This window comes from Salmo salar, chromosome 05 (genome assembly GCF_965601325.2).
Source record: "Salmo salar chromosome 05, fSalSal1, whole genome shotgun sequence".
Taxonomy (NCBI): domain Eukaryota; kingdom Metazoa; phylum Chordata; class Actinopteri; order Salmoniformes; family Salmonidae; genus Salmo; species Salmo salar.
In genome coordinates this window covers 56,095,029-56,112,451 of record NC_138295.1, presented here as the reverse complement: position 1 = coordinate 56,112,451, position 17,423 = coordinate 56,095,029, and the positions used below count along the sequence as shown (strand labels likewise).

The following is a 17,423-nucleotide window of genomic DNA, read 5'->3' as shown; positions in this document are numbered from 1 at the left end:
TATGGGGTATTGTGTATAGATTGGTGAGGGAAAAAAACAATTTAATCAATTTTAGAATAAGGCTGTAACATAACAAAATGTGTAAAAAGTCAAGGGGTCTGAATACTTTCAGAATGCACTGTATATAGGGGTTAGAATGATGCTGTCTGATTTTTAGTCTGTGACCCATGTGTTATTTTTTTAATAGCATTTATGAATTGGTACCTCGTTGCATGTTTTAAAGTGACTGTTTAGAACATATATGTCTGTGAAAATTGTATTGCCTTGTTGCAGTGTCACAACTTAGTTGGCACAGTATGTTTCAACATTTGTGCAGACACTTATGCCAATGTTTCTGTGGGCCAGTAGAGGCTGGTGGGAGGAGTTATAGGAGGACAGGCTGGTATGGAATAAATAGAACGGAGTCAAACATGTGTTTTCCATATGTTTGATGTATTTGATACTGTTCCATTGATTCCATTCCAGCCATTACATTGAGCCCAAAACACAGAAAGCATGAACATGTTAGTACTTCAGATACTGCAAATGGTCAGACATCAGTCTCGCTCTCTCTCTCTCTCTCTCTCTCGCTCTCCCTCACTCAGTCACCGACTGGTTCTGGGGAGTGGAGTTAGATGGAACTCTGTGGCGCTGTAGCTGAGGTCATCAGTTTGGTCTGTTTTCTTCCTACACCACAACAGAACTGACAGAAAAGCATCCACACAAGGTAAGCACCTGCCTTTATTCTTGTATTATTTTATACTAAGATACAGTCCACCCCATACAGGGCAGAAACATTACCTTCTGGTTTCTGAGCATCATAGAGCAAATAATTATTTGCACAATCTGTTTGAAACCTGTTATGAGGGAAATGCTGAACGTGAGCGCATGATTGTTAGGTTCTGAAGCACAAAGCATGCTCTCCTTAGGATTTTGCATGCATTTAGATGTTAGATGATGCTGTCTGATTTTCAGTCTGTGACCCAGATCAGTCTGTGACCCATGTGTTATTTTCTTAATAGCATTTATGAATTGGTACCTCATTGCATGTTTTAAAGTGACTGTTTAAAACGCACCAGTCTGTGAAAGTCTTCTTGCCTTGTTGCAGTATCACAACTCAGTTGACACAGTATGTTTTAACATTTGTTGAAATGTCTCTGTGGTCATACTGTAAATGTAAGATATTACCCATGAGTCCTTACTCAGTAATAGGTTTGTGTACTTTGCATTAATTAAGATATGTATGAGTGGTCCAACTACCTTCAAAGGACAGAAAAGTAGCCTACTGTGACCTGCCAATCAAAAAAATATTTCAGGTCCACACGGAGGAGAGAGGAAGCCTGGGGTGGTGTAATAAGCAGAGTGCATATACTCAGCCGTCATCTCCCTCAAGCAGATTTAGAAATATTGTCACTAAAGTCAATAAGGTTCTCTGTGAAAAGTAATTTACTTCCTATTTCTCCAGTCCCGATATTCCAAAATATACTTTCATAAAGCAGATATTTGTGATGAAAAAATAATAATGATCATTCAGAACCAGATAAAATGAAAACCAGATGTAAGCAAAAAGTGGGGCACTGGTGCAATGCTGAAGAAAAGTGACCTATTTGTCTGGTTATGAATGTCCTATTTCTATAGAGACAGCAGGGCCGTAACTACAGTTTGAGTTTTAGTGAGGTCATTTTTGAAAGTTGAAGCTCATTGACTGCATTTCTATACAATTTAAAAACTTTAAAAGCCTATTTGGAGAACAGAAAAAACAAATAAATGAACCCAGCCATTATCACCTTTGCTGCTGTAGGTTCATTCACCTAAGTCGATATACAAAAAACACAAATCCAACATTTACTTAGAGCCAACTCTGAAAATAGCACTGCTAGGTGATTTGATGAGTCATAGTCAATCAATCAATAACATAATAATATTCTTAGCAAAGATGATTATCTTTAATGTATAATCTGTGGAAACTATGAGAATAGAAAGGTTCATAACTTTTGTGAAACATCACAGCACAGTGTAAAAATATATGGCAGCTGGAAATCAAAACTAGATGGTCTTCAGAGATAGATGGGAGGGGTAGAGGGTAGCTGAAGGCTGGGACTAAAAACAAACAAAAGATAACTGATAAAATGTAAAAAATAAAAAAATATACTGTCTGTGAAATGTTTGTAGTATGTATAAGCTGGAAGTGGAAGCTTAAGTATTGTTGTCCATGAGTTTACTCCAGTTAGGGGAGGGGTGGTAGGGTTAGGGGGGTATTTCTGTTTTAAAATGTTATAAATTTGCAAAAAACAAATATGCTTTCGCTTTGGCATTATGGGGTATTGTGTGTAGATTAATGAGGGGAAAAAAATATTGAAATACATTTTAGAATAAGGCTGGGACGTAACAAAATGTGGAAAAAGTGAAGGGGCCTGAATACTTTCTGAATGCACTGTATATGGGGGATTGGAAATGATTCAGACAATTATATTGACAGAAGTCACAGTCTATCTGTAACATTAAAGCTGATCTACCCGCTAACATAAAAAAACGATTAAAAAAACCCACACAGCCTATTACCTATGCAATTGTAACGTTATACCCCCTAAAATAGGGTAAATATAAGAAATGATTTACACTGACACGTAGCATCAGTGACGAAGGAAAAAGTATTACATATTTAAAACTGTATTGTTTGCATTTTGATTGCATTGTAATGTATGCCTAGGCCTATGTGGGAAGATATACTATGTGGAGACGTTCATATTGAAACATCTTGTTTTTTTCAGTTCCTAACTTGTTTGAGAAGATTAGTACAGATTTTCTCAGGGGACCCCACATGGGGCCCGACCCCAAGTTTGGGAACAACCGTATTAACCACTCTCTCTGCTTCGTCCTGCATGCATTGCAGCCCGACTCAACCTCACCACTGAGCGCCACATTACTGTCTGTCTCAGTAGCCTACTCTCTGTAAAGCAAGGTGATTATGAGAACTTAGTAGCATATTTTTTGCTCCTGTTGAGGTAGGCTCCATTTAATGTTAGCTTCTTACTTCATCCTTATAGCCAGCTAAGTAGTTCTAACCAGAGCCATTTAACGTTACTGCAATAGAAGTCTCTGCCGGCAGATAGCCAGCTGACTGACATACATTACATTACCAAAAGTATGTGGACACCTGCTCGTCGAACATCTCATTCCAAAATCATGGGCATTAATATGAAGTTGGTCCCCCCTTTGCTGCTATAACAGCCTCCACTTTTCTGGGAAGGCTTTCCACTAGAATTTGGAACATTACTGCTGGGACTTGCTTCCATTCAGTCACAAGAGCATTAGTGAGGTCAGGCACTGATTTTGGGTGATTAGGCGTGTCTTGCAGACGGCGTTCCAATTCATCCCAAAGGTGTTTGATGGGGTTGAGGTCATGGTTCTGTGCAGGCCAGTCAAATTCTTCCACACTGATCTCGACAACCCATTTCTGTATGGATCTCGCTTTGTGCATGGGGGCATTGTCATGCTGAAACAGGAAAGGGCCTTCCCAAACTGTTGCCACAAAGTTGGAAGCACAGAATAGTCTAGAATGTCATTGTATGCTGTAGCTTTAAGACTTCCCTTCACTGGAACTTTGGGTCCTAGCCCAAAACATGAAAAACAGCCCAAAACCATTATTCCTCCTCCACCAAACTTTACAGTTGGCACTATACATTGGGACAGGTAGCGTTCTCCTAGCATCCGCCAAACCCAGATTTGTCCGTCGCACTGCCATATGATGAAGCGTGATCCATCACTCCAGAGAAGACATTTCCACTGCTCCAGAATCCAATGGCGGCGAGCTTCACACAACTCCAGCCGACGCTTGACATTGTGCATGGTGATCTTAGGCTTGTGTGCGGCTGCTCGAACATGGAATCCAAATTCATGAAGCTCCCGACGAACAGTTCTTGTGCTGACATTGCTTCCAGAGGCAGTTTAGAACTTGGTAGTGAGTGTTGCAACCGAGGACAGATGATTTTTTACGCGCTACGAGCTTCAGCACTCGGCGGTACAGTTGTGTGTGCTTGTGAGGCCTACCACTTCACGGCTGAACTGTTGTTGCTCCTAGACGTTTCCACTTCACAATAACAGCACTTACAAATGACCGGGGCAGCTCCAGCAGGGCAAAAATTTGACGAACTGACTTGTTGGAACGGTGCCACTTTGAAAGTCACTGAGTTCTTCAGTAAGGCCATTCTACTGCCACTGTTTGTCTATGGAGATTGCATGGGTGAGTGCTCGATTTTATACACCTATCAGCTACTGGTGTGGCTGATATAGCGGAATCCACTAATTTGAAGGGGTATCCAAATACTTTTGTATATACAGTGCGTTCGGAAAGTATTCAGACCCCTTGACTTTTTCCACATTTTGTTACGTTACAGCCTTATTCTAAAATGGATTAAATAAAAACATTCCTTATCAATCTACACACACACACACTTTAATGACAAAGCAAAAACAGGTTTTTAGAATTTTTTGCTCATGAATTAAAAATGAAAACAGAAATACCTTATTTACAGAGGTATTCAGCCCCTTTGCTATGAGATTCGAAATTGAGCTCAGGTGCATCCTGATTCCATTGATCATCCTTGAGATGTTTCTACAACTTGGAGTCCACCTGTGGTAAATTTAATTGATTGGACATGATTTGGAAAGGCACACACCTGTCTATTTAAAGGTCCCACAGTTGACAGTGCATGTCAGAGCAAAAACCAATCCATGAGGTCGAAGGAATTGTCCGTGGAACTCTGCGACAGGATTGTGTCGAGGAACAGATCTGGGGAAGGGTACCAAAATATTTCTGCAGCATTGAAGGTCCCCAAGAACACAGTGGCCTCCATCAGTTTGGAACCACCAAGACTCTTCCTAGAGCTAGCCTCCCGGCCAAACTGAGCAATTGGGGGAGAACGACCATGGTCAGGGAGGTGACCAAGAACCTGATGGTCACTCTGACAGAGCTCCAGAGTTCCTTTGTGGAGATGGGAGAACCTTCCAGAAAGACAACCATCTCTGCAGCACTCCACCAATCAGGCCTTTATGGTAGAGTGGCCAGATGGAAACCACTCCTTAGTAAAAGGCACATGACAGCCTGCTTGGAGTTTGCCAAAAGGCAGCTAATGAAACGAGATTATTTGGTCTAATGAAACCAAGATTGAACTCTTTGGTGTGAATGCCAAGCTTCATGTCTGGAGGAAACGTGGCCCACATCTCTACAGTGAAGCATGGTGGTGACAGCATCATGCTTTGGGGATGTTTTTCAGCGGCGGGGAATGGGAGATTCGTTAGGATCGAGGGAAAGATTAACAGAGCAAAGTGCAGAGAGATGCTTGATGAATACCTTCTCCAGAGTGCTCAGGACCTCAGACTGGGGTGAAGGTTCACCTTCCAACAAGTACAACGACGCAAAGCACACAGCCAAGAACACGCAGGAGTGGCTTTGAATGTCTTTGAGTGGCCCAGCAGAGCCCGGACTTGAACCTGATCGAACATCTCTGGAGAGACCTGAAAATAGCTGTGCAGCGACACTCCCCATTCAACCTGACTGAGCTTGAGAGGATCTGCAGAGAAGAATGGGAGAAACTCCACAAATACAAATTTGCCAAGCTAGTAATGTCATACCTAAGAAGGCTGTAATCACTGCCAAAGGTGCTTCAACAAAGTACGGATCAATTAATCTGAATACTTATGTAAATGTGATAGTTTTTTTGGTATTATAAATTAGAAAAAATGTCTTAACTTGTATTTGCTTTGTCATTATGGGGTATTTTGTGTGTAGATTGATTTAGGGAAAATCAATTAATCAATTTTAGAATAAGGCTGTAACGTAGCAAAGTGTGGAAAAAGTCATTGGGTCTGAATACTTTCCGAATGAACTGTATATTGTATCTATAAGTGCCTATTTACCAGTTGTGCACTCATTCTTCAAGAGTCGGTTTTTGTTTGTAGACACGGCAGTAGTAGCGGGAGGGTCAAATTGACAAAATTGCCTTTTGTCCGGCGTCTCGCAAACAGCGTTTTCTTCTTTGTGTGGCTTTCTGGCAGACTAGATGCTGTGTTGCGAATTCCTGCCTTTTGCAGGTCGGAGTGCGGATTGCACATTTAAATTACACCCCCCATCTAACCCTGCACCTATACACTATCCCCTAAACGATCGTACACCAGGACATTGGCCTGGGAGGATGGAACCCCTTCTCTCACAACCTCCTGTAGATCTTCCGCTTGAAAATCTTTCACCCAAATATTTCTCTGCTGCTGTAACTACTAGATCTGTCTTCATCAGCTCAGTGCAGTTGATCACTATGGCTATAAACGCAAGAAATCCAACCTTACTCATCCTCTCTGGATCCCTCTCTTCAGGCCTATTCACTGGGGGGCTGCCAGTCGAGTCACTCACCCTTAAGCTATCCTCTACTCTCTTCACTGCCACAGCATAGGAAACTTTCTGTCTCACTGTAACGCTGGCAATCTCAACCTGTCTCTCTTACACAGGGCACTTTGGATCACCTGCTGCATGGACACCCCCACAGTTGTCACACAGTGTTTTCTCTATCCCAATTGTACACTTCCTCTGACTATGTCCTCCTAAACATTTCTCACATCGTGGGAACTCCCTTCTACACACTGCTGCAACATGTCCAAATTATTGGCACCTAAATCACTGTAGCGGGTTCGTAATATAGGCCCTCACAGAATAGCAAATATAACTTAACCTCTGTGTCAAAGCTCAACAAGACCGACAAGGTATTCTCAGTCTCGCCAAAAGGCGAGTGTCACAAACACCAGGAATATTATTTTTCATTTGATCCACCTCTACAATCAACGCTACCCCACTGATCACTCCTTTTAGCGGCACCCTGCTCCAGAGAGCAAAGCACTACACAGGTTGAGCCCTGAGTCGTGTGACGCAAAGCGCCAGCTTCCACTAGGCAGAGGATGCACAAAAAAGAAAATAATTCCACTTCTCAAAACTTTCACAGTTCTAACCATTCCCAGTTTGTCCTTTACCCAGCTTGACACAACGGCCAAAAAGCAGGAATCCACTCTTTCCAAAAATCTCACTCTTACCGGTCCAAAATCATCTCCGGCAGGATTCACATAGCAAACGTTGGAAGTCTCTACCACACCTGTCGCCGCAGGTAGGCCCATTTCATCACACTTCATCTGGCTCAACTTAAGAGCGCCGACTGACTTCATTTCGAGATCCTAAAGGTTCTCAAGGGAGCATGTAGACTTATAAGTTTATTTGGTTTGTATTCAGGAGACGAAAGTGTGTACACAGGAGACAAATGATCTATTCTGCACTTCTGCATTGAGGAGTAGAGGGGTGTGCAGTGAGTTTGCACAACGTCAGCAGCATCTCTAGACTAGTTGCCTATTGAGCCGACTGCGAGCTGGGGTAGTTTGTTTCACGTCCAGGGAGGCAAATCCGGGGTGACGCAGGCAAATCTGATTCCACTTGTTCTCATAGAGGCAAGCGCGATTAGAACTCAGTCAGATCAAGAATATAAGCGTTCTGAGCTTTGATCAACGCTGGGAGCAATATTTAGATGTTGACTCGTAAAATCACTAGGAAATCAGCTCAAAGTAATTTCAATCTTGGAAATATGCTCGTAAGTATTCCCACGCATATATAGAGAGACATACACTGAGTGTACAACACATTAGGAACACCGTCCTAATATTGAGTTGCACCCCCTTTTGCCCTCAGAACAGCCTCAATTCGTAGGGGCATGGACTCTACAAGGTGTCAAAAGCGTTCCCTAGGGATGCTGGCCCAATGCTTCCCACAATTGTGTCAAGTTGGCTGGATGTCCTTTGGGGGACCATTCTTGATACACACGGGAAACTGTTGAGCTTGAAAAGTGAGAGCCTCAAGGTCAAAGTGAGAGAGATCTGGAGGTAGCTTTATGTCTATTGATGATGTGTTTGTTTTTACCGTGCCTCTTGAGGTGGCCTAGAAGGGATGGATTTTTCTCTGCTGTAAATAGACAGAGTATTGCTTTGAGGTGATAAAACAGGTCCCCGTGTTTAATGGTTGTGTTTTCCGCAGAATGTCTGAAGCTTGTTTTTGGTAGATTTAATTTTCTGCTAATAGGAATATATTTGAACACAGGGACCTGTTTCATCACTTCAAAACAATACTCTGCCTATTTACAGCAGAGAAAAAAATATAAACGCAAAAAAAAAATAGGACAATAATTGGTTTTGAATTAAACACATTCACAAGCCATTTATTAGCACATTTTCACCATAAAGAGACCCTGAAAGGATTCAGGAAGGAGGCAATTAGGAGGCAACTCCTTCTCACAACGCATTGGAGGAAAAGATCAGAGGTTCCTCCCCTTGGACAGTCTCCTCCGATGCATTTTGAGAAGGAAGCGAGGAACGGCAATGCGAAAAGTCAAGGAAGTACAATTTGAGATGCACCATTCAGGAAATTCTGTTTAACCAATCAGAGATAATGTCTCCATCCAGTGGTCAGATTTGGTACTGTCTGATGACTTGTGGCCCATCTGCATTTCTATGGGTGTGTACAGTATGAGAACAATGTTCATACATTTCCCCTCTAAGTAGATCTCAGCGCTAACCCCTGACCTGTAAGAGATGGATGGATGGGATGAGCCTGTAGGGTCCTCTGTAGGGGCCATGATGTCCAAAGACAATGGCAGCACCCCCACATCACCTCTGGGTATGTATATTAGAATATTAATGTCATATTTTAAATAGAATAACTTTGTAATAGAGACACATGAAATATAAGGATGATAATGATTGGTAATGTGAGTTGACATTGACTGCTATACAACATAAGCCAATCACTGATGTCTGAATTATGTTCCTGTGTCAACAGTCAACCGGTCCTGTGCGGACCTGAAGTGCTATATGGTTCTGTTCGAGGCAGAGAAGACAGCCATCGGCTCCATCTGTTTCCTGGCCGGACCCTTCACTTTCCTGGAGAATGCTTTGGTCCTGGGTGTGATCGCCGCTACGGCCGCCCTGCGCCAGCGCCCCTCCTACCTCTTCATCGGCAGCCTGGCCCTGGCCGACGTCTTTGCCAGCTGCTTCTTCACCACCAGCTTCCTGGACTTCCACCTGTTCCACCGTCTTGACGGCCCCATCGCCTACCTCTTCAAGCTGGGTGGGGTGACGATGGCTTTCACCGGCTCGGTGGGTAGTCTTCTGCTGACTGCTCTGGACCGCTATCTGTGTATACATCAGGCGTCGAGTTATAAAGTGGTGTTGACGCGCCGCAGGGCCCTGTTGGCTATCCTTGCCCTGTGGAGCGCCACCATCCTCATCTCCTTCCTCCCTCTGATGGGCTGGAGGTGCCCCACAGGGCTCAGCCCGCCCTGCTCGTGGCTCTTCCCATACATCGACCACCGCTACCTGGCCTGCTGGGTCAGCTTCATCCTGGTGCTGCTGTCACTCATCCTGGGAGCCTACGCCCTGATCCTGTGGAGGGCCAATCGGCATGAGGCCTCCATGACGGGCCTCCAGGGGGCACCTACCGGTGGTCAGGCCCGCATGCGGCTGGACATCCGATTGGCACGTACCCTGGGCCTGATTCTGCTCATCATGGTGGGCTGTTGGCTGCCGACCCTGTCCTTCATGCTGGCAGATGTCTCGGTGCAGCTCACACACGCCCAGCAGCGAGCCTTTGCTTTCTGCAGCACCATGTGCCTGGTCAACTCAGCCGTCAACCCACTGCTGTATGCCCTGCGCTGCCGGGAGCTGAGGGTGGCACTGATGCGGCTGTTGGAGGGCCTGAGTGAGGGGCTGGGGTGCTGCCAGAGGCACGTAGGGGGAGACTCGACCACTACCCTTCCCTTAGGCGAGGGCAACAGCTGTAGCGCGCACTCCGAGAGTGAGGCGCCCAGACTCGTTAGCTGCCAACCGAACACAGTCTCAGAAATGGTTGGCAAGCAGCAGCTGGACATGACTGGAAAATGAGAAGGGGTGAGAGGCTTACTGTATATCAGGGTTATTGTAGTGGAGTGTTGTGAACTTGTGTTTCTTCTGTTGTGTTCATAGCGATAAGGAGGTAATGTCTCTAAAATTAACTGTGATAACAGAGACTAAAGCAAAGATATAGACCATGTTACCATAAATTGTGTTGACCCACCTACAAGCCAAGTCACTCCGAGATAATAGCAGCAGGGTAAGTGGATTTTTACAAACCAGTAGAAATTAGGGGAATTATCCCAAATTAACATCTTTGGGAAAACAACAGCACTGGTGGTGTTGGCAGTGCAAATGTAGATAGCTATGTGTGCTTGTTTTAGCTTGAGTGTTTGTCCTTTAGCGTCCAGAAGAGGATCCTGTCGGGTTCCCATCTGCACATATATACCTGTCCTGAACAGAGGCCCTGTGGATTGTAAACAGTGTCTTCCACATGTGACTGCAAGCAGTGTCGAGATCAGAGGCGTAGGCAAGGCTGAGCCTGGGTGGGTCCACTCAGAAAAAAAAGAGATCCACTCAGATTTTGTATTATTTATTTTAATATTTTCTTTATGCTCTTTAATTGTAAGTGTTCCAAATGGAATATTATTTGTCTTTTATGCAAACACTATCAGAATTCATAGCAAGCAGTGCACTGGGTTAGTCAGATTTGATTAAATATAACAAAACAGATGACCTGGAATGACATCACTTGCCAAAAATAACTAACTGAAAGCCACGCCCCCAATGAGCAACAAATTTGACTGCATTGAGGCATATGTCACTGTGCTTCTATGGCTATACGCACCATGACACTACCTATTTCATTTGTTAATTTAGCAAACAAGACAGCTCAAAATCCAGCACTTTTATCCACTAGCGGTTCTGGGGGGGACAGTGCCCCTGTGACAACAATTTTGGACCCCCTTGTGGCCCCCCTAAATGTGGAGTATGAAATAATTTTTACATACATTTTTGCTATCTTCTTTTTTTACATCCGTTATTAGACAGTGGCAACGATGATGATTATGAACATGGTCTTTTGCCTGCTAATGCCTGCAATGCAGTGAAGAAAACGATATGACAACAATAACGTCTAATGTAACTGGCCCCTCTAACAGTACAACTGGCCCCATCTTGGGCCCCCCCAGTTGAAATGGTCTAGAACTGCCACTGCCTTTATCACATTCTACACACCTATATTTTAGCTTTAAATAGCATTAAAAATCCTACATTTTCTCTCAGCCTTAAGGCAAAATGTGTAGAATAGCATGAGATGAGCTAAAAAACTGCACATTTTCCCCTCTACTCTATGGCAAAATGTGTAAAATAAAATTGGGGGCCCAGACAAGTTTCTACAGGCCCAACCAACAACAGATTTCTGGCTACGCCACTGGTCGAGATAAGTGGGGCACAGTTTAGAAAGATAGAGAGTCGCACAACACAGAGACTAGAACATTCTTTTCTATAGAACACTATAAATAGCAAATATAGTTCACAAGTCATTTTAGTAGATCGATCACAAAACAATCAAACACAAAGGTAGATGTTTTGTCTTGTTATCAAAATAACATTTTATTTGTCACATGCTTCTTAAACAACAGGTGTAGACTAACAGTGAAATGCTTACCCACGGGTCCTTTTCCAACAATACAGAGTTAAAGAAAAAAATAGAAATAGTGATATGAGGAATAAATAAACAGTGAATAATGAATAACAAGAAAGAGTTAAAACGAGTCAATGTGCGGGGGTACTAGTCTGGCAATTAGCAAGACACCCCCAATAAAGGAGTGGTTCTGCAGGTGGGGACCACAGACCACTTCTCAGTTCCTATGCTTCCTGGCTGATGTTTTGGTCACTTTTGAATGCTGGCGGTGCTTTCACTCTAGTGGTAGCATGAGACGGAGTCTACAACCCACACAAGTGGCTCAGGTATTGCAGCTCATCCAGGATGGCACATGAATGCAAGCTGTGGCAAGAAGGTTTGCTGTGTCTGTCAGCGTAGTGTCCAGAGCATGGAGGCGCTACCAGGAGACAGGCCAGTACATCAGGAGACGTGGAGGAGGCCGTAGGAGTGAAACAACCCAGCAGCAGGACCGCTATCTCCGCCTTTGTGCAAGGAGGAGCAGGAGAAGCACTGCCAGAGCCCTGCAAAATGACCTCGAGCAGGCCACAAATGTGCATGTGTCTGCTCAAACGGTCAGAAACAGACTCCATGGGGGTGGTATGAGGGCCCAACAGCCACAGGTGGGGGTTGTGCTTACAGCCCAACACCGTGCAGGACGTTTGACATTTGCCAGAGAACACCAAGATTGGCAAATTCGCCACTGGCGCCCTGTGCTCTTCACAGATGAAAGCAGGTTCACACTGAGCACGTGACAGACGTGACAGAGTCTGGAGACGCCGTGGAGAATGTTCTGCTGCCTGCAACATCCTCCAGCATGACCGGTTTGGCGGTGGGTCAGTCATGGTGTGGGGTGGCATTTCTTTGGGGGGCCGCACAGCCCTCCATGTGCTCGCCAGAGGTAGCCTGACTGCCATTAGGTACCGAGATGAGATCCTCAGACCCCTTGTGAGACCATATGCTGGTGCGGTTGGCCCTGGGTTCCTCCTAATGCAAGACAATGCTAGACCTCATGTGGCTGGAGTGTGTCAGCAGTTCCTGCAAGAGGAAGGCATTGATGCTATGGACTGGCCCGCCCGTTCCCCAGACCTGAATCCAATTGAGCACATCTGGGACATCATGTCTCGCTCCATCCACCAACGCCACGTTGCACCACAGACTGTCCAGGAGTTGGCGGATGCTTTAGTCCAGGTCTGGGAGGAGATCCCTCAGGAGACCATCCGCCACCTCATCAGGAGCATACCCAGGCGTTGTAGGGAGGTCATACAGACACGTGGAGGCCACACACACTACTGAGCCTCATTTTGACTTGTTTTAAGGACATTACATCAAAGTTGGATCAGCCTGTAGTGTGGTTTTTCACTTTAATTTTGATTGTGACTCCAAATCCAGACCTCCATGGGTTGATAAATTGGATTTCCATTGATTATTTTTGTGTGATTTTGTTGTCAGCACATTCAACTATGTAAAGAAAAAAGTATTTAATAAGATTATTTCTTTCATTCAGATCTAGGATGTGTTTAAGTGTTCCCTTTATTTTTTGAGCAGTATATATATATATTCATATTCCTTAATTAGTTAATCGATTTCTTCTCTTCAGCTCCCAGTCTCCTGTTAAAGTGACAAACTGCACTGCTGCTAAGACATTTTGGTGTTTACTATGCAGCATTTGAAACAAAGTGTTGTGTGTTTATAGTCCCCCCCTCCCTCAAGAGGACAATCCTTCTGAACACAGATGACAGCCTGGAGACAGGGAGTCTGCCATTTCAGGTCAGAAAACAGTGGGAATAAAGGACAGACAACATGGTTTATGTGAGGGGGTGAGATGGCAGAGACTAGATAGAGAGAGACAGTCATTTCTGGGTAACAATTCAGTACCTTACTGTGATTGTTTTCAATTAAAATGGTCAAAAATAAACAAAAATAGCTTCTTAGCTAAGAGCAATTTCTTATGCAATACTTTTGCTACGACTGTCGGAGTGGTCTGAATGGGGAGGGGAAAACTGAAAACTAGCTCTTGTTGGCAGAGAGGTTTGGCACTCTTTTTCTTATAAACTCAGCCAAAAAAAAACGTCCCTTTTCAGGACCCTGTCTTTCAAATATATTTCGTAAAAATCCAAATAACTTCACAGATCTTTATTGTAACGGGTTTAAACACTGTTTCCCATGCTTGTTCAATGAAACAAACAATTAATAAACATGCACCTGTGAAACGGTCGTTAAGACACTAACAGGCAACTATGGTCACAGTTATGAAAACTTAGGACACTAAATAGGCCTTTCTACTGACTCTGAAAAAACACCAAAAGAAAGATGCTCAAGGTCCCTGCTCATCTGCGTGAACGTGCCTTAGGCATGCTGCAAGGAGGCATGAGGACTGCAGATGTGGCCAGGGCAATAAATTGCAATGTCCGTACTGTGAGATGCCTAAGACAGCGCTACAGTGAGACAGGACGGACAGCTGATCGTCCTCGCAGTGGCAGACCACATGTAACAACACCTGCACAGGATCGGTACATCCGAACATCACACCTGCGGGACAGGTACAGGATGGCAACAACAACTGCCCGAGTTACACCAGGAGCGCACAATCCCTCCATCAGTGCTCAGACTGTCCGCAATAGGCTGAGAGAGGCTGGACTAAGGGCTTGTAGGCCTGTTGTAAGGCAGGTCCTCACCAGACATCACCGGCAACAACATCGCCTATGGGCACAAACACACCGTCGCTGGACCAGACAGGACTGGCAAAAAGTGTTCTTCACTGACGAGTTGCGGTTTTGTCTCACCGGGGGTGCTGGTCGGATTCGCGTTTATCGTTGAAGGAATGAGCATTACACCGAGGCCTGTCCTCTGGAGTGGGATCAATTTGGAGGTAGAGGGTCCGTCATGGTCTGGGGCGGTGTGTCACAGCATCATCGGACTGAGCTTGTTGTCATTGCAGGCAATCTCAACACTGTGCGTTACAGGGAAGACATCCTCCTCCCTCATGTGGTACCCTTCCTACAGGCTCATCCTGACATGACCCTCCAGCATGACAATGCCACCAGCCATACTGCTATTTCTGTGTGTGATTTCCTGCAAGACCGGAATGTCAGTGTTCTGCCATGACCAGCGAAGAGACGGCTCTCAATCCCATTGAGCACGTCTAGGACCTGTTGTATCGGAGGGTGAGGACTAGGGCCATTCCCCCCAGAAATGTCCGGGAACTTGCAGGTGCCTTGGTGGAAGAGTGGGGTAACATCTCACATCAAGAACTGGCAAATCTGGTGCAGTCCATGAGGAGGAGATGCATTGCAGTACTTAATGCAGCTGGTGGCCACACCAGATACTGACTGTTACTTTTGATTTTGACCCCCCCCCCCCCCCTCCTGTTCAGGGACACATTATTCAATTTCTGTTAGTCACATGTCTGTGGAACTTGATCAGTTTATGTCTCAGTTGTTGAATCTTATGTTCATACAAATATTTACACATGTTAAGTTTGCTGAAAATAAATGCAGTTGACAGTGAGAGGACGTTTGTTTTTTTGCTGAGTTTAGATGGGTTGTCTGACAATGTCACAAATTACAGTATGCGCAGGCATCGATGTGGCCGGAACGACTTTGTGATCTCACTCTCCGTACCAGAAACGACTAGGTGATCTCACTCTCCGTAGGCCGCTGGGCCAGACGGAATACCAGGATGCGTACTTAGTGCATGTGCTGACCAGCTGGCAATTGTCTTCACTGACATTTTTAACCTCTCTCTTACCCAGTCTGTAATACCAGCTTGTTTCAAGCAGACCACCATAGTCCTCTTGCCCATGAATGCCAAGGTAACCTACCTAAATGACTATCGCCCACGTAGTACTCACAGCTATAGCCATGAAATACGTTAAAAGGCTGGTTTGGCTCACATCAACACCATCATCCCAGATACCTCCAATTCGCATACCACCCCAACAGATCCACAGATAACGCAATCTCTATTGCACTCCATACTGCCCTCACCCACCTGGACAAAAGGAATACCTATGTAAGAATGCTGTTCATTGATTACAGCTCAGCATTCAACACCATAGTCCCCTCCAAGCTCATCACCAAGCTCAGGACCATGGGACGGAACATCTCCCCCTGCAACTGGATCCTGGACTTCCTGACGGGCTGCCCTCAGTCAATGAGGGTAGGCAACAACACATCTGCAACACTGACCATCAACATGGGGGCCCCTCAAGGGTGTGTGCTTAGTCCCCTCCTGTACTCCCTGTTCACCCACAACTGCGTGTTCGCACACAACTCCAACACCATCATCAAATTTGCTGACGACACGACAGTGTTAGGACTGATCAACAACGACGGTGAGGCAGCCTTTAGGGAGGAGATCAGAGACCTGGCAGTATGGTGCCAAGACAACAACCTCTACCTCAACATCAGCAAGACAAAGGAGCTAATCATAGACTACCGGAAACAGAGGGGCAAGCACGCCCCCATCCACATTGATTGGGCTGTAGTGGAGCGGGTCAAGAGTGTTCAAGTTCCTCGGTGTCTACATCCCTAAGGAATTAACATGGTCTACACACACCCACACCGTTGTGAAGAGGGAACGACAGCTCCTCTCCCCCCTCAGGAGGCGGAAAAGATTTGGCATTCGCTCAAAAAGTTCTACAGCTGCACCATTGATAGCATCTTGACTAGCTGCATCACCGCTTGGCACGGCAAATGCAAGGCACCAGACCACAAGGCGCTACAGAGGGTGGTGAGTACGGCCCAGTACATCACTAGGGGCAAGCTCCCTGCCATTCAGGACCTTTATACCAGGCGGTGTCAGAGGAAAACCCCCCAAAATTGTCAAAGACTCCAGCCATCCAAGCCACAGACTGTTTTCTCTGCTACTGCATGGCAAGCGTTAACAGTGCACTAAGACTGGAACCAACAGGACCCTGAACAGCTTCTATCCCCACGCCATAAGACTGTTAAACAAGACTGCTAAATAGGTAATCAAATGGCTACCCAGACTACCTGAATTGACCCTTTCTGAACTATCTTGCACTGATACACACAGAACACTACCTACACACATACTTACACCCCAACACACATTCACACACGAAATATGTCCACACACAACATGCATACTGATGCCACACACACACTCACACATTCACACTCACCACATACGCTGCTACTGCTTCACATACGCTTCTGCTACAGCTCAGCCTATTATCTATCCTGTTGCCTAGTCACTTTACCCTTACCTATGTGTACATAGCTACCTCAATTTCCTGGTACCCCTGCACATCGACTCGGTACTGATACTCCCTGTAAATAGCCTTGTTATTGTTATTCACTGTGTATTTATTCCTTGTCTCACTATTTCTAGTTTTACTTCTTTATCTTTAACTGCATTGTTGGGAAAAGACCTGTAAGTATGAATTTCACTGTTAGTCTACACCTGTTGTTTACAAAGCATGTGACAAAGAAAATTTGATTTGAAGCAGTGCTTTGTTATGATTCTGAACGGTCAGATAGCAAGCAACAATGACAAGAAGCTGCCATGTGTGGAATAGTAGATTACTCATTTCAGCTAGTTGTATCTGGTTCTTGATACCATGTCTTATTTTGCAGTGTTTTGACTTATTTCATGTCAATGTTAATATGGCTCAAATTCACCAGCTAGCTAACCAACAACTGTAAAAATGTATTTGAGAGACAATAAGTGCTCATTGTGCAAATGTATTTGTTTTCAATAAACATTTGGTGATGAAATATAGTTTACATGTTGTCAACAATGTAAGCCAACCCCATCTGTTTTGCCCCATAGTTGCACATGTGTCAGTTTTGTTGCTAAACAACCAACCCATCTATTGGCCTATTAACTCATTTACCAC

At 44.8% G+C, this 17,423-nt stretch overlaps 1 protein-coding gene across 1 annotated transcript; it reads left to right on the top strand.

Annotated features, from left to right (window-relative positions):
• The first annotated feature begins 8,850 nt into the window (after positions 1-8,850).
• LOC106605139 (cannabinoid receptor 2) lies at positions 8,851-12,492 on the top strand. The gene has a single exon (XM_014200489.3). It carries the CDS (start codon positions 8,878-8,880, stop codon positions 9,943-9,945), a length of 1,068 nt encoding a protein of 355 aa, XP_014055964.3. The 5' UTR covers positions 8,851-8,877; the 3' UTR covers positions 9,946-12,492.
• Positions 12,493-17,423: the final 4,931 nt, after the last annotated feature.